The sequence below is a fragment of the Poromitra crassiceps genome, assembly GCF_964638095.1.
Source record: "Poromitra crassiceps genome assembly, chromosome: 2".
NCBI lineage: Eukaryota > Metazoa > Chordata > Actinopteri > Beryciformes > Melamphaidae > Poromitra > Poromitra crassiceps.
In genome coordinates, this window is record NC_139624.1 from 34,473,899 (window position 1) to 34,499,307 (window position 25,409).

At 43.3% G+C, this 25,409-nt stretch overlaps 2 protein-coding genes across 2 annotated transcripts; one reads left to right on the plus strand and one right to left on the minus strand.

Annotated features, from left to right (window-relative positions):
* Nucleotides 1-220: 220 nt before the first annotated feature.
* Nucleotides 221-12,111, plus strand: LOC310772502 (aldo-keto reductase family 1 member B1-like). Its single transcript, XM_083632327.1, has 10 exons — nucleotides 221-327; nucleotides 3,496-3,663; nucleotides 5,393-5,509; nucleotides 6,092-6,169; nucleotides 6,438-6,560; nucleotides 7,402-7,508; nucleotides 9,043-9,124; nucleotides 9,439-9,522; nucleotides 9,640-9,722; nucleotides 9,975-12,111. The coding sequence occupies exons 1-10, from the start codon at nucleotides 262-264 to the stop codon at nucleotides 10,015-10,017; spliced, it is 951 nt and encodes a 316-aa protein (XP_083488453.1). The 5' UTR covers nucleotides 221-261; the 3' UTR covers nucleotides 10,018-12,111.
* A 2,101-nt stretch (nucleotides 12,112-14,212) lies between these two features.
* LOC310796614 (aldo-keto reductase family 1 member B1-like) lies at nucleotides 14,213-22,639 on the minus strand. The gene is made up of 10 exons (XM_083658833.1): nucleotides 22,502-22,639; nucleotides 21,791-21,958; nucleotides 20,910-21,026; nucleotides 19,144-19,221; nucleotides 18,764-18,886; nucleotides 17,738-17,844; nucleotides 17,530-17,611; nucleotides 15,833-15,916; nucleotides 15,255-15,337; nucleotides 14,213-15,111 (listed from the first exon to the last, which is right to left on the minus strand). The coding sequence occupies exons 1-10, from the start codon at nucleotides 22,565-22,567 to the stop codon at nucleotides 15,069-15,071; spliced, it is 951 nt and encodes a 316-aa protein (XP_083514959.1). The 5' UTR covers nucleotides 22,568-22,639; the 3' UTR covers nucleotides 14,213-15,068.
* Between the last annotated feature and the right edge of the window lie 2,770 nt (nucleotides 22,640-25,409).

Genomic DNA, 25,409 nt, shown 5'->3' on the forward strand with positions numbered 1-25,409 from the left:
ACAGCGGGACGTTTTCACTAATCTCCTACGGGCCAAGATGGCGGAGGCGGCGCTCATAGCTGCTGCTGCGCGCTGATGTGAAAATAATTGGTTGTTACTTCTTATCAATGTACGTTCTTTGGCTCGCCTAAATAGAATAGGAAGGCATCAACAATCGATCGATCGACGATGCATAAGTTTGTGCCAGTGCTCTCTGTCGCTCTCTCAGCGGCTGTTATACAACGCGTTCAACACGCCTGTGTCCACTCGTTCGTCAGAGCAATGGCAACATCAGTGAAATTGAACACCGGTGCACAAATGCCCATTGTGGGGCTGGGAACATGGAAGGTGCGTTCATTTTCTTCAACTTTTCTCCAATTACAGGGCAGGTCTTGATAGGTTATGCCATAGCAACGTAAATTTGCTAACGTTAGCTATAGGAGATTTCGCCTTGGGCCATAGACTGTATACATAAATCACGTTACACTCAACCACAAGAAGCAACAGTATGGTTAAGTTAATGCTCACTAAAATGCGTTTCAAGGAGTCTGCCTGTATGAGGTTTTTCTTCTTCTATACAGTCAGGCTTGCTCCGACCTAAACTAATGTTATGAAATGGCAATGGACTTATATTTTTCTCCAACAGGTACTATCCACAAACGTGACACGCGCAGTCAAGTCATCGTTATGTATATTAATGTGAACTCTAATCCCGTCCTTGTTGCAGTTCAGTGGTTGCAGCCCAGGAGCCAGGGGAGTTGTAGGCCTATAGGCTATGTTCATAATTCAAATTACAGGGGACATTTTATTTGTAGACAGCATTACAGACACATTTTCCAAAAGTAGTCCATGATGTTATTGAAGTGGTTTGTTGAGTACAGCACTCACGGGTGTCCAACCTTTTTTGAATGGGGGCCAGATTAGGTAATGTGAAAATACCGGGGAGCCAGCTGCTTCTCGCATCATATCATCATCATATCATCATCATCATAAAATGGAGAAAGTGGGCTCTGTTTGTTTCCATTTTTGTCCCACTGATAATGTCTATCACATCATCAGTGACATCATTGTTGACCAAAATCATCTTATGTCATCACTGATGATGTCATAGGCACTGATGTCATAGGCATTGTGACATCATCAGTGACATCATTATTGCCCAAATACCACAATTGCTCGAGTGGCATCACTGATGATGTCATAGAAGATGATGTCATAGACAATGATGTCACAATGTCTGACATCATCAGTGATGGTCTACAATGTCTATGACATCATCAGTGACATCACAATTGCCACGCATGATGGCACTCAAGCAACTCGAGCTGCAGGGCGGGTGAGGAATAGAGTGCGCTCATCATCGTCATCAGTATATAAATGGGAGCCAGGTCATAGTAGAATAATCTATTCTGATGAAGATCCTTTGATCGAAACGTCAATAAACTGACCAGGAGCCTGAAAATTTCAGTGTGCGGACTCTACTTATTTTTCTAGTTATTTGCTTTATTTGTCCAGCACCTGCCTTATTGTAGTAGATGTGCATGCTCTACCTTTTCTTCATAAATCCCACTGTGACATCATCAGTGATCAGTGATGCGCAAAAAAGAAGTGGGAGTCTGGCTTCAGACCCCCGTCTTCAGCCATGGACAGCTATGTATGTTGCCAGCTCCAGGACACGTGATCCAGCATCCCTGAAGTATGCATCATTATCATCAGTGACATCATTATTGACCAAAATCTTCTTATGACGTCACTGATGATGTCATTGGCATTGTGACATCATCAGTGAAATCATTATTGACCAAAATCCACAATTGCTCGAGTGACATCACTGAGTGATCATGTCACTGATGATGTCATAGACAGTTACAATGTCTATGACATCATCAGTGACATCACAATTGCTGGAGTGTCGGCTAGGAATCGAGCGCAGTGTGTTAAAAAAGAATCACATACAATTAGAGATGCAGCGGTATGATTTTTTGACGGTATGATAACCTTGGAGAAAATTACCACGGTTTCACGGTATCACGGTATCGCGGACCTTTATGTATTCTTGTCAAATATGGCACAAAAAAAAAAAATTTTTTTTTACCATGAACAAAATGATAGTTGAATGGGGACCATGATCACAAAAATATCTTTGGCAATGAAGTATGCCACAGCATCATTTAATTCTTTGGCATGTTTGGATTTGGGTGCATAGGTGTGTGTGCTTGGATATATAACAGTACTATTCTTACTTATCATAAATGACGATTTATTTAATCTAATTTTATGTAAAACTAAAACACATAATATCAAATAGATGCTTATCTTTTGTAAAAATCGGATGGACACTGACTGCACTGGACACAAATGATTGTTTCACGTTGATGGCGCACACCCCCACTCACACACACCCCTCTCCCTCTGTCTCACGCATGCCTCTGCCCCTGTGCTGAGAGCGCTTGTCTTTTCCTCCTCTCTCTCTCACACACACACACACTGTTTGTGCCTCAATTCACTGGCAGGTTGGAGGAGTCAGTTTCTACATTATTGAACGTTACTTCTCTCTCATTAGTGCAATATGTTTTTGATAACGAGGCGCTGGCCAGCCTGGCCTACACAAGACGTGATCACTCAGTCAAGAAGTAACGTCAGCTGATGCTAATTAGCCATGTTAACGATAGCCTATGATGAGTCATGACGTTAATGTTAGCTACTCCTCAAACCTGCCGGTGGAAATGGTTTAGCGTTATGTCCGATGTGATGCATGATGAAGCAAGACAACGTTAAGTACCTTGAATTTTGCAAATGAGGACGGCTGGTGTTGATGGGCTATCATGTTTGAGGTGGGCTATCATGTTTGAGGTAGGCTATTGCCTCCTAGTGCAGCCACTCTTCGCCTGCATGTCTTGCATGTTGGCTGTCCTTCCTCCTGTAAGCCCTGGCCATCCGTTTTTCTGATAACCAAAATAGTCCCACACTACCGATTTTGTCCTTTTTTGACTGGGGAAAAAGTTTGGGGGGTTCTTCACCTCTCTGGCAGTGGCAGCCATTGTCATGCGGCACGCCACTCACAACAATGATGACTCGTTGATGATGATGACGCAGCTGCGGTCTGCCAGCTACTGATTGCTCTACACACACATGCAGCAGGGGGGAGGGGCCGCGTAACTGCACTCTGTCTCTGCAAGGGACGGGGCACTTTTTCTCAGGGAAACAGCTGATACCGTGGAGAAGGTATGACGGCAAAATTTAGTGGTTTTGATACCGTGGCTTTTTCAAACCCCGGTATACCTTCAAACCGGAAACCGCTGCATCCCTACATACAATACAATTGTACTCTAAGGCTTTTGTTTACATCTGAAAACATTACTGTAGTTACATAATATTATAGTATATTTTGGGAGACAAGACGAGGGCCATGAATCGGTCCGCGGGCCGCATTTGGCTGGACTTTGGACATGCCTGCTGTAACCGATGATGAATATGATGAAGATATGGTATTAATCCACCACTCCTGTCTCTCAGTCTCCTGCAGGTCAGGTGACAGAGGCGGTGAAAGCAGCCATCTCGGCAGGGTACAGGCACATCGACGGTGCAATGGTCTACCTGAACGAGACAGAAGTGGGCGAGGGCATTCAGGCCATGATCAAGGATGGCGTGGTCAAGAGAGAGGAGCTATTTGTGGTCAGCAAGGTGAGTTGCTATCTTTATCTCAAACTTCAAGGAACAGATTGAAGCCATTACATTGAAGCCAACAACCAGATCCTTGAAGGGACTTGTTTATGCAAGGAATGTCACCATAGCTATTAAACTCTCGTAACGGACAAGCCCGTCTTTTATTGTCACACGAACACCACAATACATGCATGCGGCCACAACACACTCATGCTGACGGTGGCCGGTGAAAAGTGTCCTCTGCATTTAACCCATCCAGGCATGTCCTTTCCTCCGAGGGGCAGGCCAGGAGCAGTGGTCGCTTTCTCGTACAGCGCTCGGGGACCAACTTCAGATGTTGTCGTCACTGGTCGGATGACGATGACGATCTGATCTTCTGCATGTTTTTAGTGGGGGGGTTATATACGGAGGAACCCCCTGGGGGGGTACGGGGAGAACATGCAAACTCCACACAGAGAGAAAGGCCCTTACGACGAGATAACCCACCTGGGCAGTAGGCACTGAAGATATGGGGGGGAACACAACCACAGCGCTCACAGTGTCCCAGGCGAGAATCGAACTCAGGACCTTCTAACTGTGAGGCGACAGCGCTACCGACTGCGCCACCGTACACCGTATTAGGCTGTACCAGAGACCTTTAAATATATGTACACCACTCCAGGCACCGCCAATAATAAGAAATGCTATTCTCTGCAGAGTCTCCTAAATGGGCGTGGTCACCTCTCTCTCCCCTTGAAGTGTTGTCAGAGAGAGAGGCTGGTGATGCGAGGTTAGTGCTGAGTGCTGACCTAGCAAGCTAACTTGAGCTAGAGATCGCAAGTTCCCAAAATCCATACACACCACACATACAAACAAAGCTTCCTGTTGTTAGCTCAATCTAGTTATAACTAAGATATTCTCTTAAAAAGCTTTTTTCCAACCACAGATTTAGCTACTACATCAACAAACTTCACATGTAGCTTTAGCTAATCGCTCCCTGCTAACGTGAGCTCCTGTTGCCATTTTAGTGTCAGAATGTTCAGAAGATATGTGGCTCGTGGTAAGGGACCGACCGTTCGTTATTTATTGATGGTAGCCTGGTAAACCAGTCGGTCACGTGAACTCACATTTCATTTCGTTCTACCAGACTGTCTGGCCTTAAGCTTTCACGCAGTGTTTAGCAGTGGGCGAAAGTTGGGCGGGTGTACTTGCCTTGACAGACAACTCCTTCAGCCAATCAGCATTGGATCCAGTCAAACCCAAATCCACTCGGGAGAACGGCAAAAACATATTTAACATATTTTCTGCCGAGAAATCCCGCTGTTGCATACTCCTGTACTTGTTTAATTGTTGCTATTGAGTCTATTTCTGCAATAACTGCTATGTATGGCTGTTTAAACTGGACGAACGTGGCGAAGCCAGGGCAAAACCCACGTGACACAGATACAGGCAGTGACTGGAAGTTGAGGTGTCTCTATATTTAAAGGTTTCTGGCTGTACATATGCCCTCATTAACATTGCTACCACAAATAACACCCTGCTTGACATCAGTTTACGTAGGACTCATGCCAGGCTCATGGGCATCTCAGCAATAGTTGTAGAGAAGAGGGAATAATGTCACTCAATCACATTACCTGTCCATATTTTCAGATTTGTAGAATCGAACCAGCAATTTCTTGGTTACAGTTCCTCCTACTCTAACCTGTGGTCTATTGCCGCCCACATGCAGGTGTCTGCTACATTGATGATTTCCTTGTCTTGTCCGTAGCTGTGGTGCACTTTCCATGGAAAGTCCCTGGTGAGGGGAGCCTGTGAGAAGACTCTCAGTGATTTGAAACTGGACTACCTGGACCTCTACCTAGTGCACTGGCCCGTGGGTTTCCAGGTAGGACACTCCTGTATCCTGTCTTGGCCAGAAAAAATAAAGAAATAGTTTTATATACGGTTTACTTTTATTTCATTAGGTGCTGGGTGGAATGGTTTACCACTGCTGGTAGAGCCCAGGGGGGGGGCTAGGTAGCACAATGTGAGGTGGGCGATATGGCCCTATAGTTTTATATCTCGGCAGTAGTTTGCGAGTTTGCCTTCAAATATTAAATATGCCTTCAAATAATACTGTGGTTTGTTGTCGTGCTCTTTTTTTTAACCAAACCACTTCCACACTACTGAAGTCACTCCCCTTTTTTGGAATTAACTCCTCCACTGTGGAGCTTCTTTCAGCCATGCTGTGCGTACGTACGTCATACCGTTACGCAGCGTTATGGTATGACATTGCATGAACAAGTAGGGATATTGCTATTATCATGATATCACGATAATGAATTTTTAATGATGTGATATTGAATTGTAACAATATATCGATAACGATACGATGTAGCACACCCCTAACCGGGGATGTCATCCTAAAAGAGTTACAAAGGCGTTTTTCATTTCAGCTCGACCTTAGGTCTATTATCGCTCTGTACAGGCTGGCGATGAGCTGTTCCCTTTGGACAGCGCAGGAGGGACGATCACTGACGACACTCACTTTGTGGAGACATGGGAGGTGAGTGAAACGGGAACCTGTCATTCAGACAGGTGAAACTCTGTGAGGCAAATGTATAGAGCTCAAGAGCCAAAAGATAGATAAGAAGTATAAATGGCTTCATGTACAGACCTATGCTTTGTCTAGTTCACAGAAATCACCATCGGTGATTAGTTGGTAACTATTTGAAGTGTTTCTTGTAGTTTTCTCGTCAAACATTTCAAACCTTTGTCTTAAATTCAACCAAGCCTATGGTCAATAAATGGATTTCCACGGCTAATTTTGCTAGGGGATGGAAGAGCTGGTGGATGCGGGTTTGGTCAAAGCTATCGGTATCTCCAACTTCAACAAGGAGCAGATTGAAGCCATCCTCAACAAGCCAGGCCTCAAATACAAGCCTGCCACCAACCAGGTACACTAACGCAAGTTAACACCCCCCTTAGCTATTGTGGTCAGCCAAGATGCAGCACCGGGAAACAAGAACACGGCCACAGCCCTCCATTTCAAGCTTTCTGGACTTGTTCTTAAAGGGCAAGAGGCCGTAAGAGGCCATAATGCCATTATCTATCCTGCCTGCGTTCATTGAAAGTGACAGGCCTGAAAGTTAACTGCATGTTTGTCCTTAATGGGTCACAGCAGCCCTTAGGCCAGGCCAATTAGCTATGCTGACATTTTATTCTTGGCGTTTTCCACTCGTGTGTCTGGTACTGTTCTGTATTCAATGGTTACATCATTGTCCTCCTCATAGTAGATACTGGTGCTTCTTCCCTCTTCAGTTAACCCTCTAATCGAATATTTTTTTTACCAAAAGGCCAAACAAGTGAGTGTCACATGTTGTTGCCTGATATACTACAAAATAGAAATGCACTCTGGCCAAAGAAGAAATGCAATGCAGATTCGTTTTCAAATCAGTGTAAGCTGCAATGACGATTGTTTTCTGGTGGAATGCATAAGAAAAAGAGAGAGAGAAATAGATCAACGTAAGGAAGAAAAAGAAAACCCCAACACAATGCACAATGGGCAAACTTTTTTGCTGTACAAAAACACAGTAGATTTGAGGCATTGAGCAGACACTGGTGAGCAGGCAGAGGTTCAGTGTCTTTGCTCCAGGCTATTTTGAAAGGATACATGGCTGTTGATGGACACATCTGCTGTACAAAGAATTTGAACATGTGGCATTGCCACTGCCACCTGCTGTTGTGATGTTGGGTCCTGTGCAGTGAGTGCATTGAGTTGTGCGTTTGTCCCACTAGGTGGAGTGCCACCCGTATCTGACCCAGGAGAAGCTGATCAGCTACTGCCATTCTCAGGGCATCTCAGTGACCGCCTACAGCCCATTGGGCTCCCCCGACAGACCCTGGTCAGTCGGCACCAATCGCAGTCACAGCAAAGTATAACACAACAAGGCAATAGTCACAGCAAAGTATACCACAACAAGGCAATAGTCACAGCAAAGTGTACCACAACAAGGCAATAGTCACAGCAAAGTATACCACAACAAGGCAATAGTCACAGCAAAGTGTACCACAACAAGGCAATAGTCACAGCAAAGTATACCACAACAAGGCAATAGTCACAGCAAAGTGTACCACAACAAGGCAATAGTCACAGCAAAGTATACCACAACAAGGCAATAGTCACAGCAAAGTATACCACAACAAGGCAATAGTCACAGCAAAGTGTACCACAACAAGGCAATAGTCACAGCAAAGTATACCACAACAAGGCAATAGTCACAGCAAAGTGTACCACAACAAGGCAATAGTCACAGCAAAGTATACCACAACAAGGCAATAGTCACAGCAAAGTATACCACAACAAGGCAATAGTCACAGCAAAGTATACCACAACAAGGCAATAGTCACAGCAAAGTATACCACAACAAGGCAATAGTCACAGCAAAGTATACCACAACAAGGCAATAGTCACAGCAAAGTATACCACAACAAGGCAATAGTCACAGCAAAGTATACCACAACAAGGCAATAGTCACAGCAAAGTATACCACAACAAGGCAATAGTCACAGCAAAGTATACCACAACAAGGCAATAGTCACAGCAAAGTGTACCACAACAAGGCAATAGTCACAGCAAAGTATACCACAACAAGGCAATAGTCACAGCAAAGTATACCACAACAAGGCAATAGTCACAGCAAAGTATACCACAACAAGGCAATAGTCACAGCAAAGTATACCACAACAAGGCAATAGTCACAGCAAAGTATACCACAACAAGGCAATAGTCACAGCAAAGTATACCACAACAAGGCAATAGTCACAGCAAAGTATACCACAACAAGGCAATAGTCACAGCAAAGTGTACCACAACAAGGCAATAGTCACAGCAAAGTGTACCACAACAAGGCAATAGTCACAGCAAAGTATACCACAACAAGGCAATAGGAAGGAATGGTGTGACATTTCAAATGGGCCTACAAAGTGCAAAACCCTATTCAATTTCTATGGGCCAAACAAAAAAATACATTTTCTGTCGTTGCTTTTGCGGTGTTCATTTCCTATAACGTTTTCACGTTTGTTAATAATTGAAATATCCGGAAGTCACAAAATGCTAACAAGCGAGCAAACTTCCATGCAATCTTCATTTTAATAGAGGAGTCATGTTAGCACAACGTTTTAATGACCATGGTGTTGTTTGACAACTGTGAAAAAGTAACAGCAAATGATTTACACGAGTTATACATTTCACATAAATTATTAGGAGACAGACAAAGAAAAGACAGAAAATGCCAATTTATTGTGTTGCTCATAGACATTGAATAGGGTTTCACACTAGTACAGCATTTAGGCATGTTTTCACCATTCTTATCGAGGCCATATAATAAATCACAGTGAATCCTCTAAATGGTAATGGCCGATGTGTTTCAATTACAGGGCTAAACCTGAAGACCCCTCCCTCCTGGAAGACCCCAACATTAAGGCCATTGGAGAGAAGCACAAGAAGACATCCGCCCAGGTACAGCAGTCCAACACGCTCGGCCACAATCAAACAAAACCAAAGAAAGCTCAGGCTAGTCTTGTTTATATCATACTAGTTGGCTGAATCTCTTGGGTGGTTTGGGTGACTTCTCGTTGATCTGGCATGATTGGAATTTGAGTTTAATCTCCGATACAGTAGACGAGCCATTTCCTCACACTCACAGATGTAAGAGAGGAATGTGAGATAACTATAGTAAGAGGGTAATAGGATTTGTTTTGTTTCTGCATTAAGAGTCAGGGCCTCTGATCAGTTTCACATGTTACGGCCCTGCCTCCCTCTCTCCCTGTCAGGTCCTCATCCGCTTCCAGATCCAGAGGAATGTGATCGTGATTCCCAAGTCGGTCACACCTCAGCGCATTCAGGAGAATTTCCAGGTATTCGGACGTGTGAGAAATTGTTCAAATACTTTCAGGGTTTAGCCCTCGGTCTGCTTTACACACTATCAGTTTTGGCTCGTGCTCACACTGGAACTGTTGCTTTCATCCTGGCAGGTGTTTGACTTTGAGTTAACTGAGGAGGAAATGAAGACTATATTGGGGTTCAACAGGAGCTGGAGAGTCTGTCCCATGCTATCGTGAGATCATTTATGCTATTTGAGTGGATTCATGTGTTTGTTGTTCTCCCTTTTTTTTCTTTTTTTTTTAAGTACTTTGTAAATTTGGAAGATGCTGCACCATTATTAATTGTAGAAAAAAAATATCAGTAAAATGTTTTGAAAGAAAAAAAATATCAAATCACAGTTTGGCAAATGTAATTTCAATTCATGTATTGGCAACATTTTGTGACATTTTTCCATTTTCTTTTCTTTTCTTTTAATTCTGTATAGGAGCTTGAAGCACAAGGACTACCCTTTCAACGCTGAATTCTGAAATGGAGGAATACACTTCCAGAGGATAGTATATGCAGCAACATAGCAGGTGCTGGAGTGAGCTTGAAATGTCTGTTCTCCTATCTAGATCGCTCCCCTTCCCGCTCTTTAGAGCCGTTTACAGAGATAGTTTAAATTCCAAAGTAGGGCCGTGTATTGTTTATTTCTTGTATTGCCTCTAGATTTCTTTTATACACACTCCTACCAGAGTTACTGCTTTATACACACTCCTACCAGAGTTACTGCTTTATACACACTCCTACCAGAGTTACTGCTTTATACACACTCCTACCAGAGTTACTGCTTTATACACACTCCTACCAGAGTTACTGCTTTATACACACTCCTACCAGAGTTACTGTTTAGAACAATATGAGATGCCTCATTTGAGACACTCGGGGTCAGTTGGTTCAACACCCACACAAAGGAGTGTTTGTGTGGTTTTCCTCACATGATCATTTCATGTTCTGTCAGCCTGCAGACATGAGTCATGATGAATGTCTACACGTCTTGGCTTGCTTCTGCATAAGTAAGCTGTTTCTTCAGCACTGAAGAATTGAAATGCCAATGCAATGCAAATTTAGCCTGGTACCCAACCAGCCCCAATGAATCCTTCATTAGGAACACTGATGACAACTGCCATTCATATACCAGGCTAATGCAAATTCCCATTGAATGTTTGTGTGAAGTAGGGCCTAAATTCTGTTGTTTGAGTTTGCTGTCAAGTTCAACTGGCCTTTGAAGTTACTGAGGCACCAAAGTGTGTGCCATGTACAGTAAATTGTTACCAGGCTGGGAATTTCGTCATCTTAGGGGCAAGGCCATTTGGCCTTCGGCATTGCAAAAACATTTAGGGCACAAGGCCACATGGCAGGGCACAAAGGCCATTGCTCTATTGACATGAGTGATTTTTCTGAAATGTGTGTTAAAATGAATTACACGTCTTTTGGAAGGCTACATTAAACTGAGACCACTGACGCTTTCAAAGCACCTGACAGTAGCAGGCTGGTAGCAGGGCACTGCAGTGCCAAGGTGGCCTTAGGGATGGCATCACGGCCAGAGGGAGGGGCAACGGTGGCCTCCGTGTAATTCCCACCCTGATTGTTACAGATTCAATATTTTCCAAGGGTGTTAATCATTTGGTGCTGAGAATAAAATAAACAGAGAATATTTTTACGTAGCACAAATGCATACATCAACTGATGTATTTCTCATATACACAAAACTCTCCTCATATCAGGCTAAACTTATATACCTATATAAAGTTAATTAGCAACTCTGTAACCAGGCTTGTTTTTACTGCTTGGTTGGAAGATGTAGCATCACACCAGCTTCACACCAAAGCCTGCCTCAGCCAGGATGACAAAGCACTTCTCTCTATTGGTTCTGATTCATATCTGGTCCACTGTCATGTGTTTTTAACCCTGTTGTGAAATTGCTGCTTTCAGTTCCGGTGTGAGCTTTGTTTTTCTCTCTCTCTCGCTCTCTCTCTCTCTGTTCTAACTTATGATAAAGGGTTTTTTCGTGTGCAAACAATTTGGTGCAAGTCTTCTATGTAAAACACCATTAAAGGGCCTGTTGGCCAGCTTCTGCTTGTCTGACCAAGCAGAGTCCAGTGTTCTTGTCAACAGATGGTGTTTTGAGAAGAGTGAGCCTTTGGAAAAAAGATATGGTGATGTACAGAACAAACAGTGAAAATATGCTGGATGCCGAAAAAAAGATTTATAAATGGCTTGGATCTGATATAGGCCCAACCAGCTGGTGTTGGGGTATTGAGATCTTCGTTAAATACCTTAAAAATAAAATGTTATTGAAATTTCAACTTCAACAAAACATATATTGACATGACGTTTTATCTTTGGCCACATGAAATGTTTAATCAGCCGCCTAACAAAAAGCTGCAGTTCTGTTTATCATGGTTACTGTAGTGTTGACAAAAGGATGTTTGACATTGTGTCAACAGCAATGACAGTGGTGGATGTGAAATGTGACACCTTAACGCCATCTGGTGGTTAATTGATATGATGACATCTGTCACCCATTTGAGGCAGTGTCTCACAATAACACTCCTCTGTACCTCCTAACATTAAACTATTCATGCAAACGTGTAATGTATTGTGTGTTATTTCATCAACTTCATCTGACCCTTGAAATAGAGATAACATCCAGATAACTTAACCAGATACAGGTCACATTTAAAAACCAGGTGTAAATGGGGTGTTAGGTGTTAGTGAACCATTTCAATCATACACATTGTCATTGTGCTTTTAATCTCTTTAAACTTACATACAACCACTGTAGATATAGATACATAATGTGGCAATATATACACGTTTATAAAACGGCTCTCTCAAATCAAGCAATCTGACTGGTTCACAGCCATTGTATAAATACCGTAACCCACTCTCATAACCCATGGCCATGGGTTATGACCCATGGCCATGGGTTATGAGTTGCCATGGCAACTCTCTTACTAAAAGGCTTTGGTTACCTCAAATGACAATGTAGGAAAAACAAAATGGCAGAGACAGCTGTGACAAGACAAATGTCTTCTTTGCAAAAAAAAAGGCTGTTAACCCCGCATTTAACCCCGTAACGTTAGTTGGTGTCGGGCTTTGCAGAAAGCTCTCAGCTTCTCAGCAAGCGCTGAGAAGGCAGCGCTGCGCTCGAGCTGCGTGTCGGGCTTTGCAGAAAGCTCTCAGCTTCTCAGCAAGCGCCAGGATTGGCCAATGTCAACTTCAGTCTCCAGAACGATCCAATCAAATCACCCGCACGTCTATCTTCTTGCTAGAGGTCCCGCCTTACAGTAGTGTTTCAACTGACTATCAGAATGCCATGCCAGTCGGACTTGTAGTATTATTATTATTATTATATTATCATACTTGGAAACCACTGCGGCCTCGTGGGATAACAGCTGATCAGCGGGATATATTTGCCACAACACACTGGCTCTCATGCTATATTGCTTAAATATAACATACACCATTTTTGATACTCACATAACCAACAGAAATGTCACAAAATTAGTCAGGCAGTAGTTTGCAGTGTTGCAGAGTAGTTAACTAGGCCTAAATGTAGTTCACAAATTTGCATTAGTTGTGTGGTAGTTTAACTACATTCAAATCTCAGTTTCTTCAGTAGTGAGCTACTTTAGGTCATGTAGTTTAGGTAGAAACTACATATTCATAGTATTCTCATGAGGTTTTTCCATTCAAAATTGTGCATTGGCTCATTGGCCACAGTTGTCATTTAGTACCAATCACCTATTTGATTCAAATCACCTGTGGTTTTGTGAATGTGACTAAGATGTCTGCCGTCATCAAATACTATGGATTTCCATAGAAATGTCTAATTTTCCTGATTCCACCTCAACAATTGCTCCTTATGAGGCCTCCCCTTATAACATTAGTGGTGATATGGGTTGGGAACCCCCAAGCATTAGACACAAAGGTCAAATACTGCGACTCTGGAATAGATTGGTGAGAATGTCTGATCAGAGACTCACTAAAAAGATATTTAATTGGGATATCGCCCATGGACACCCCTGGGTAAATGAAGTGAAATCCCTTCTTGTTCTGAACGATTTATCATTTATCTTTCATAACGGGTTGCTTTGTGACACCCGAGAGTATATGAGTAATATGTTTACTCTGTATAAAGGAAAACGGTCTGTTGACCTATGGAATAAATCAAAACTAAGAACCTATCATCATATAAAGGACAGTACTGTGTTGAACCATACGTGAAGTTTGATTTGAACAGACGACAAAAAATCTCTGTGTGCTCTGTTACGATGGGGAACTCTTCCCTGAGCACTAGAAACTGGTAGGTTTAATGCTACAACTGAAGAAGATAGACTCTGTTTACTTTGTGAATTACATGAAATTGAAAATGAGATTCACTTCTTATTTTACTGCACTGCTTATGATGACGCAAGGGACGTACTCTTTAATAAAATGTACTCTATTTATGGTGTCTTGACCTGTGTTTCAAAAAAGGAATCTTCCTCATTGCAAATTGTATATGTCAAGCCTGGGAGCAGAGACAGAACCTCTTGTTTTTTTTTTATTTTTATTTAACCTTTATTTATACAGGTGAATCACCTTGAGACCTGGATCTCATTTTCAAGTGCGATCTGTTCAAGCAGCATCCAGACAGAAAGTTACAATAACAAAAGTTGACAGATAGTATGACAACAGTAATCAGTACCAGTACAGACAATAAATAAAATAACCAAAAGGCTAACAGAGACACACTAGATAAAAAAAGGGGATGTTAAAAAGGAGATGGTCAGTTGTTAAAACAGGAGCACAGCGAGGCAGTAATTTCAAGGTTGCGCAGCAGTAACTTAAAGCTAGGCAGTGGGATGAGGCTGGACAGCTTCAGTGTCTGTTGAAGCGTGTTCCAGGGGAAAGGGATGATTTAGAAACTGATGTATTGTTTTATATTACTGTCCTGCCCATTGCTGTCTTGTGACTTGTATTTTAAATGTTTTATTTTAAAATTTAAATGCTGTAAATGTGTGACGTTTTTACTGTATATGTGTCTTTTAATTTTAAACCCATGGGGGTTGGGCACCTTGAGTGCATGACACTTAAATCAATCAATCAATCAATCATAACTGTCAGCTTCCTAAGTGAGGATTGGCCTGCTCTAGATCAAACACACCACACTAGACTCAGCGTCAGTTCAGTTGTACCTCTGTGTAACAGATTCCAGACTCAGATTGTGATAATTCCCGTGATGTACTTTGAATGTAGTTGAACCACTTATTGAACGTAGTGTTAGTTTGACAAACTATTTTTTTAGATGAGTTAAGATGCAGTTTAACTACTTTTCATTAGGAAGTAGCTATAGTCGTTGTCGTTTGATAAATGACAGTTTTATAATTTCTCCAACACTTCTAGTTTGATAAGAATGTTAGTGGCTTTGGAACAAGAAGGCTTTTCACCCATTGCTGGAATGTTTGTACAAAATGAGGCTGTTAACATGAATCCAAAGATCCAGGTTTTCTTCACATCAGACCCTCAGAGCATCAGACTGTCTGATGAATCAGTATTCTGCCTTCAGTGGGAAATCTTTGTGCTTTGTGCCCCTGTAGGGAACAGAAGAGAATATACGTGAGGTGAGGAGAATGTCCAGTAACTCGGTCGATAAGTTACAAAATGGAACGGGAAAATTAGTGTGATCTGCTCCCGCTTTTTCACCTATAAATTCTTCCTCTTGCATTCTACTCACCAGTCCATGGGGAAACCTCTCCAGTTCCTGTTGAAGCTCAGAATGGTCTTCATGTCTTCTTCACTCAACTCAAAGTCAAACACCTGAGAGAGAGAGAGAGAGAGAGAGAGAGAGAGAGCTGAGGCAGTCAAGAACCTGAGGTGAGGTGACATTGACCAAACTAAACAAATTAACCAGAATGACTTTGGTTGAAATGGATTTATTTCTCCTTCAAGTGATAAATCCCCCGCTGACTCAGGCTGGTGTTTTTTAATGCATTGCTTACCATCAACAAATCTACCTATGAAAATATGAAAATCAACAATGGGCGAACGTGAGTTTATACAACCTGGTCATGTAGGCTATAGTGGGCACGGCATGTAAGTCCTTGTGCTTAGCTTACACACCATCTGAAACTAGTCTTGCAGTAGCCAGCCGTAGATTAAAAAATAATTCAAGTATCCTATTGATAATTGCTGGGTGTCATCGTTCTAGTTTGTTGCTTGATTACTCTTCCAGGATATTGCATAGATTAGAATATTCTGGACAAAAATGGTCCCAGTCAAATGGGCCCCATTTGACTTAAGATGGCACATTACCTGGAAATTCTCCTTGATCCGATGGGGCGTTACAGACTTGGGAATGACAATGACATTCCTCTGGACATGGAACCGGATAAGAACCTGGGGGGAAAACATCACTTCATAAGTCTGTCTGACCCTTGTACACTTTGTGATGGTTGCCATACAATGCTGTACTGGTTAGATGTTTCCATGCCTTTATTTAATCCAGCAGGTCAAACAAAGCATTAAATGCAACCTTCTCCCCTGTGATGTCTGCTTCTCAGTTTTTGAAAACGATTTCAGACAGACCACTTTTGTAAACGTGAGGTTTACTGTGACATCAAGTGCCATCAGCTGATCCCAATGCACACAGATCACAGTCCAGTACAATGAGTGAGCTGACCTCCTTCACTTTCTGCCCACTCATGAACTGTTGTCTAGTGTTTTGCAATGCTTCATTTCTAGTCTGTATGTAGCCTCCCTGGTGTGCACTTGGCTCTGGATTCCAGTATACATGTAGCTCGATGTGTAGAATTAATTAAAAACCCCTAATCTGCTGGGATTTAATTATTTAATTCTCACTGAAAATGTATGCATTATAAAGCGTTTTGGAAGAAAGCATCAAAAAGCACATGTCCTCATGTTATATATTGTGATATTGTGCTCCCTGCTAATTAGAAGAATGAGATCTTATGAGTTTCCTAACTCATTTCCATGCTGTTACCCATGAGCTACAGTACTTCAGCGTCACTTATGGCCCATTTCCACCGCTGGTATCAGCGCGGCTCCGCCCAGCTCGTCTCGCTTTTTTGTCTCATTCCACCGATCAAAAACGTGGACAGCCCAGGTTGAGTCGGGGTTGAGTCGCGCTAGTTTTGGTCCCTGCTTTGTTGAGGTTCCAGTGCTGTGAACCCGGTACCATACCATGACGTGAAAACACTGCAGACGACTGATTGGTCAGGCAGAATTGTGTTTACTGTATCTACTGACTGTCAATGCTGGATACCAGTTTAGTGGGGCTTACCTTCTCTTCTGTTAATGTTATTTCCATCAGTCTTTTGTGTTGCTGCCTTCGGCTCTGGTGAAATAAAATCGATCTCCTTGCTCAGCTTTAATATGACACTGGTTTTCAATTGTTTTGAGAGAGAAAAAGTCCGCTCCTCGGGAAGCCCTTTGTTTGTGTGCTGCGTTGGCTCCGCTAGGCCGGAGGCGGGGGTTTAGTGAAGCCGCGGTCTTGCCTGGTGAGAGGCCGCCAGGGTAGAGGCTTCCCTTCTCCCTGTAGCGCAACTCCCGTCACCCGCGCAGTGCATGCATGTGAGTTTGAGTAACAACAAAGTGATATCCATTCTCCTAGCCGATTGTCACATTTGCCCATGTACACTGTAGGACATTTAGAGGCACCAGTATTTCATAAACAGTTTAAAAGTTCTGTGTATGGATTTAATTTTAACGTTATACGTTATAGCCTACTTCGGCTATGGGCGGAGGGCAGATATGCGGTCGCTATGACGACCAGGTGTGGGCGGAGGCGAGTAAACTTACTATGGAAACATAGTCTATATCAAGTAGAGACGAGTAAGACCAGGTCGAGTAGAGCTGTACTGTGCTGTTATATGTGGTGGAAATGAGCCAAAAGTGTCATCCACAATCGTGTTTAACCCATCCCTCCAAGATGAAGAATGGTAACTGTTATGTCCTCAGATAGGTGGTGTGTGGACATTTGACTTCCCTACCTGTGCTGCAGTCTTCTTGTGCTTATTGGAAATGGCCTTGATCTTGGGGTCCTCAAGCAGAGTTGGTTCGTCAGGTTTTGCCCTTTCGGAAATAAGATGAGTCAGGAATCGAATAGAATAGATACCCCAAAACACAGTCCCTGTGTATTCCCTATATGCCCCAAAACACATCCCCTGTTCCTCTTTGATGTGTGACACTGTCTCTCACCAGGGTCTGTTGGGGGAGCCCAGGGGGCTGTAGGCCGTCACTGAGATGCCCTGAGAGTGGCAGTAGCTGATCAGCTTCTCCTGGGTCAGATACGGGTGGCACTCAATCTGCATAGGGTTTAATCAGTGCATTGTTGTATCCTGATGCATACATGATTAAGTTGCTTCTTGCCCTGTGTCACGGTTTGATTGGTTAGGTGCCATGTTTGTCATATGTTTGAGCGGATGATTGGCTGAGGCCTGGCTTGAGGGCGAGCCGACCTAACGGTCATTTCCAACAGGAGGCAGGAAGTGAGGAGCGAATGGGGCATTTGAGTGCTTGGCAGAACGCCAGGCTGGACCCCAAACCGAAGATAATGACCTGACGTAGAAAATGTTAAGTTACAGTAGCTTTATTTACATAATAGCCATAATGCAGTTACACATAATTATTAATTTATTTATTTTTATTTAACCTTTATTTATACAGGTGAATCACCTTGAGACCTAGATCTCATTTTCAAGTGCGACCTGTTAATTAATCATAAATACCTGTACACAGATACAGACCTAATTAACTATAGACTCAGCTCTCAGTCTTAATCCGTTTCACTACTGTGGTTAGGTGGCGCTGTTGGCGCCGCTCACCAAACGTCTGGAAACCGAGACTAAATGAACTATTCAGTGTATGTTAGGTCTGTTAGTCGTCTGTCAGCTTGCTCGGTAGGTGTTGTGGATTATAGCCCAACAGCATAACTGACTGTGCTCTTAGGACCTTGGAGAGCTCTGCTGAGAGGAAGGCTTTCCTGCTCACGCTGGTCCACTGGATCAACCGACGCCGAGGAGAGACGATACCGGACCGCCCGGGGAAATACAAGCATGTGCTCGAATGGAGGTATGTCTGTGCCCTGCCTGCCATCATTGCTTAGTCATGGTTATGTATGCTAAGGTTTTCCTCAAACAAGCCTTGTTGTTAATTGTTAATTGTGTTAATTGTTACTGTTTCACAGTAATGTCAATGCTGTGTAAGGGCAGTCTTGTTGTGTACCTGGTTGGTGGCAGGCTTGTATTTGAGGCCTGGCTTGTTGAGGATGGCTTCAATCTGCTCCTTGTTGAAGTTGGAGACACCAATGGCCTTGACCAACCCAGCATCTACCAGCTCTTCCATTGCCTTGACACACATTGTAACAGTGGCATGAGTGTTGTAGGCTATGTTGCTGTAAAAAGGTATTGCTTCCTTGATATATTATACAATTGCACTAGTTCTGCAACCAATTCATATATCCGTCTATACAGTACTTGCATTCAGACGGGCAGCAAGTCACTCATACAATCAGGTATATACTTGTTATCAAACATAAGTAGGTTGTTTAATCTTGATCAGTTTGAGGTTTGTACTGCTATTTTGCACCCAGTCACTTTAATTACCTCCCAAGTGTCCAAGAAGTTGCTGCCATCAGAAATAACCTGATTATCCTCATCAAGAGGAAAAAGGTTATCTCCAGCCTGCAGCGGGGGAGAGAGAAAACACAGTCAGAGCATGACATTAGATTACCTCCACCTCCAACTGAACACCTCCAAGACCAAGGAGATGGTGGTGGATTTTGGGAAGCACCGGACTCCGGTGCGGCCGGTCTCCATTGAGGGGGTGGATGTGGAGGTGGTTCGCTCTTACAAGTACCTCGGAGTACACCTGGATGACAAACTGGACTGGTCACTGAACACTGACGCACTCTATAAGAAGGGCCAGAGCCGGCTCTACTTCTTACGGAGGCTGAGGTCCTTCAATGTCTGCAGTAAAATGCTGCAGATGTTTTACCAGTCCGTGGTGGCCAGCGTCTTCTTCTATGCTGTGGTGTGCTGGGGAGGCAGCATTAAACAGAGGGATGCAAGGCGGCTGGACAAGCTGGTTAAGAAGGCTGGCTCCGTGGTCGGTATGGAGCTGGACTCCCTTACAACTCTAGTGGAGAGAGGGTCCTTGGCCAAGCTGCTTGCCATCATGGACAACCCTTCCCACCCTCTCTACAGCACTCTGGTCAGCCAGAGAAGTACCTTCAGTTGCAGGCTGATCTCTCTTGGCTGCAAGAAAGATCGCACCAAGAACACTTTTGTTCCACGGGCCATCAGGCTGTACAATGCCTCCCCATTGTGCAGGGGGTGTGGAGGCATGGCCCCAGCAACCTGCAGGGGGCGTGGAGGCGTGGCCCCAGCAACCTGGGCCACTGAGACTTGAGACTTTAGACTTGAGACTAAAGTTTAGTATTTATTTGTGCATGTACTGCAGGCACTTTCTCTATGCATATGTTTGCGCACTGCACAGGCACAGGCACTTGTTTTCTCTCTTATTTCCATGTCCCTGCCAGGACTGGCTCTCCTATCTTTTTTATCTTGTTTATCTTTTTATTGCCTCTTCTTTTTTAGTATTTGAACATGCTTTTTACCCTTCATCTGTACTTTGTTATTTGTATGTGCAACTGGAAGCTGCTGTACAACAGAATTTCCCTCGGGATTAATAAAGTATTTATCTATCTATCTATCTAGATCAGTGGCCCGCGCTCTGTTTGTTTTGGCCCGCCACGGATTTGGGGGAAAAAATGCAAAAAAAAAAGCAAAAACAAAAGAAAAACAAAGAAAATTGCATGCCAGGCCAGGCCAGGCCTGAGTGTGAGAGCAATTCAATCAATAGACAATAACATTGGTGTGTTTGTTTAAAATGAGATATTCCACTAAATATGGCTAAAACAGATTCAAACATGCAAAAAAGGCAAAAAAAAAATCGCCGCCGGCCTTAATTTAAAAAAAAAAATTGGGATGGGGGGCCCCCCTAAGAGCTTCGCTCTATATTGAAATGTTATTTTAGATTTAGAATGTTAATTTTCTATAAAACACAATACATTTTAATGTAATTCCACAACATTTATTTTTGGCCTTCGGCCCTCCACCCAGATTGAGTTTTGGCCCTTCATGGGAAAGAATTTGGGCACTAGATAGATAGAATGGCTTCATGTTTCTGATAAGAAGACTTTAGGAAAGCCTGTATGTGTTTGCAATGTAGACATTTTGCTTGACTGTCCCAATAGGATGGAGATCATAGAGGAAATGTTCAGATTAGAAATGTGGTACTCTGGATTCAAGTGAGCCAGAAAGGCCACAAGATGTCGCTGTTGCACAATAGTATACAAGGGTATGCCAACCTGGAATCCCATAGGGAAGTGGACTAGGTAGAGGTCCAGGTAGTCCAGCTTCAGATCACTGAGAGTATTCTCACAGGCTCCCCTCACCAGAGACCGAAGGTGGAAAGTGCACCACAACTATGGAGAAAAAACATGGATTTTAACAATGTCAGGATAATGTAGACTAGACGTAATGTACTGTAGGTGAGTATGGCTCTAATCTGTATTGTTGAATGGAGTATAGTTCTGGATGGATGACTGATTCTTTCAGAATTGTGTGTCATTGGCCTTATTCAGTGAAACATTATTGTGCTATGGTATAACCACAATAACATACTATATCATTATAAATAATGATATGACATCTCCTAACCAAGCCAGGTCTGTACATAGGTGCTCGCCCAAAATTGTAAAGGATGCTTGTGTGTGCTGACTGTATACACACACACACACACACACACATAGCCTAGGTAAACCCAGCCCCCACGTGACCTGCTCTCTCAGTTCCCAGTCACTAACCTTGTGACTGTAAGCAGGGTGAGCCTGAGAGCAGGTCACTGGGGGCTGGGTTTACCCAGGCTAACACACACACACACACACACACACACACACACACACACACACACACACACACACACACACACACACACACACACACACACACACACACACACACACACACACACACACACACACACACACACACACACACACACACAGAGAGAGAGCAGTATTGTCATATCATCACATGCAGGAAGAAGATGACATGCTCTTATCACACTTGCTAAAGAGCTTCCAGATCATCTGACAGTTGTAGATGTTCTATACTCTTGTGATTGTTAAGTCAGTCTTTTCCCCTGTGCTGAAACCCATGGAAACCTCCAATCACGTTGGCCACATACCTTACTGACGACGAAGAGTTCCTCCCTCTTCACCACACCTTGGACAATCATGGCATTAATCCCAGCCCCCACTTCCTTCTCATTCTCATACACATAGGCCCCATCAATGAGCCTGTAGCCAGCAGCGATAGCCACCTTAACGGCCTCTGCAACCTGCCCCGGATCTGCCTAGGAGGAGGGAGGGGGTTCAATGCAAGGAAATTACAGTCACATAAGTATCACCGCAATCACATGTAAAGAGTGGCTGTGATTAAGTGAATGACCACTTCCTGTGTCAGCAGCATGACTATCACTTAAGTCAAAACAAATCTGTTCAAGCAGAGATGCTGTACAAAATCTCTGCTGCCTACAGTTATTTACTTACTTACTGGGGAGCTTCAGACCATGTTGGGGTTTAATAAAGTCATTTCTAGCTTTCCAAGGTTTATTCAACGACAGTGTTGAACAGTAGGCTACAAATGAACATCTTGCACAAGTCACATATTTCCTGTTAACTCAACCCCAGGAATATCGCTGACATAAAGTAGTTAAATCAACCGGTTTAATGTGCAATCACTTTAAAAGCCTCACTGATATACCTCTGAACCTAGTTCATACATTCAGCCGATTGGTGATGATGATTTTATAACATGTTATAGGCTACATTACAAACCATCCAGGTAATACAACACAGAACCACTGAAAAGTAAGACTTGTTGAATTCAAGCTTACCTTCCATGTTCCTAGACCCACAGCAGGTATCTTTGCTCCAGTGTTGAGTGTAATTGTGGGTGTCATAATGATGATCTGCTGCTTCAGTCCTCAGTGTACAGGCTCAATGTGTTATATGCTCTGCTCAAGCAGCCTCTGTATGCATCCAGAGCGTGATCCAGAGAGGAAGGCTCTCATAAGCTCGTGGCTTTAATTAAAGGAGACCAAGCAGAGAGAGGCGGAGGTTGTAAGGGGGCGTGAAGAGTGCATCTGTGTTTGATTAGTCATGTCTAGCGATCCCCCAGGCCTCTAGCGTCCATGCTAGATTGGATCAGCCGGAGGGACAAGAGGAGTGATGATTGGTTGGGTTTAGGCATGAGGAGTGATGAGTGGTTAAGGTAGGGTCAGAGGAGGCGGGTTAGGTCCGTCCTCCGTCCATCCGACCGATCCATTCTAGCATCAACCAAACTGCTGGGCTCTCGAGCAGCAGGAGTGGGAGGGGTCGGAGAGGAATGAATCAGCATAGTCTGTGGAATTGTACTGTACTGTAAACTTTAGGCTATTCTATCGAATAACTTGAATATTTTTGAATAATTCACTCAAGTAAAAAAATAAAATAAAATGTTGCAGGAGCTTACCTTCCAGTGGTTCTGCAAAAAAGTAAATTTATTTGAACTAGAATTCCAACCATAAATAACATAACAATGTATGAATATCTCTTTGTCCTGGGTTTCATACATTTCATCCCCCCCCCCCTGATTTGTTATCCCATTTTTATCCCCCATTAGTGCTAATTTTTAATTTATTTATCCTGGTTGCTGCTCCACCCTCTGCCGATCTGGGGAGAGCCAAAACTGGCTCTCCTCCGAGACATGGGCAGTAGCCAGCCGCTTCTTTTCACCTGACAGGAGAAGCTTCACCGATAGGACATAGCACATGGGAGGATCACACTATTCTAACGAGTACCCCTCCCTCCGAACAGGTGCCCCGAACAACCAGAGGAGGCACCACTTCATTGACCAGGGTATTGCATGTTTTGGTGAGGGGTTCCTATATGAAGGAAACCCCCAGGGGGCATGGGGAGAACATGCAAAGTCCACACAGAAAGGCCCTTTTGACGACCCCACCCAGGCGGTGGCCATTCGAGGACATGCGGACGGGCACACACTCCTTCAGCACTCACAGCGTCCCAGGTGGGAATCAAACCCAGGACCTTCTAGCTGTGAGGCGCTACTACTGTGCCACCGTGCCCCCTCTCTTGGCCTGTCTTGCAGGAGCCTGCTGGTGGCAGGTGCGGCCTGGTGCACTCATTGAGCTTAAGAAGACCTTAAGAGACCATTCAGTTTCTCTCCCTCCTCACCTGTATGCACCTTTTGTTCTGTTTGTTTGTTTAACGGTTAAATGGGTTAAACTTTAACCCATTGATACCTGATGCGGTATTTGTGTGTGTATCCCTTTAAGACTTAAAGGGATACACACACAAATGAGGGATATACAAGCAAAATGCTGCATCAGGTATCAATGGGTTAATGTAGTTTGTATTGTCTAGTTATTTTCCCATAGTTGTTAATAAATTATTGTATGGTGTACTCCTCTCATATACTGTACAAGACTGTATACATCAATTTTATGGATGTAGCAGGTTACAAACCGGCTCAAGGAAGTGACAAATGAGGGGAGTCATACACCAAAGTAAAAGGTAAAACAATCAGCATCAACAGTGTAGGGAATAGCCATACAATCATCATATACATACATATATATATAAACATACATACATACACACATATATATATATATATATATACATATACATACATACATATACACATATATACACATACACATACACATACACATACACATACACATACACATACACATACACATACACATAGGGCCTACATATACACACACATAAGAACAGACAAATGTCTCACAGAAACGGTCTAATACTAAAGTCCTCATTCAGACCTCTGGGGGCGAGTGTGTTTAGTGTATAAATCCAAAATAACTCTCTCCTCAGGAGTATGGCGTCGACATCCCCTCCTCTCTTAGGGCATTTGATGGCCTCCATGCCAATATATTTGAGAGAGGTTAGGCTATGGGGGGCTTCTGCAAAATGCACAGCCACTGGGCTTTTAGGGTCCTGGTTGCGGATAGCACTCCTGTGTTCCGTAATCCTGGTTTTGAGAGCTCTAGATGTTTTCCCAGTGTACGCGAGTCCGCAGGGACACTTGATCATATATATATTACATTAGTTGTTTTACAGGAGATAAAGCTCTTTATGTCAAATGATTTGCCCGAGTGAGGATGGTTAAAAGTCTTAGTTTTGTAGGTGAAATGGCATTGCTGGCAATTCCCACATCTAAAGTTCCCAGAAGGGGGCCGACTGAGAAAATGTGAAGGGGTAGGAGGAGGGAGGTCTGCTCTCACTAACATGTTACGAAGATTTGGTGGTTTGGTCGTTTATATACAACAGAGGGAGGATGCTCAAAACAGCCTTTCAATGCAGGATCTGTAACTAAGATGTACCAGTGTTTTTTGAGAACCTCCTCAATGTTTTTACCCACAGGAGAGTACCTAGGGCCTACTGAATACAGCAGGTGAGTCTGGGATCAATTTCTTTAGATTTATTTTTATTTATTCTTTTCAGACACTCTGTTTGAGAGATAGTGTCAAATTGTGTGGCTGCCCCTGTAATCCATTCCTCCTTATAACCCCTCCTTCTAAAACGGCCCTTGAGTTCAGCAGATTGTTTTTTGAAATCATCATCTGAGCTACAAATCCGTCTACGGTTGAATTGGGAAATGGGGAGGTTCTTCTTCAGAAAGGTGGGGTGGTAGGATTTACCGTGAAGCAAAGAGTTTCTATCTGTGCTTTTGCGGTATAGGTCTGTTTTTAGACTGTTACCCTCCCTTTATTTCAC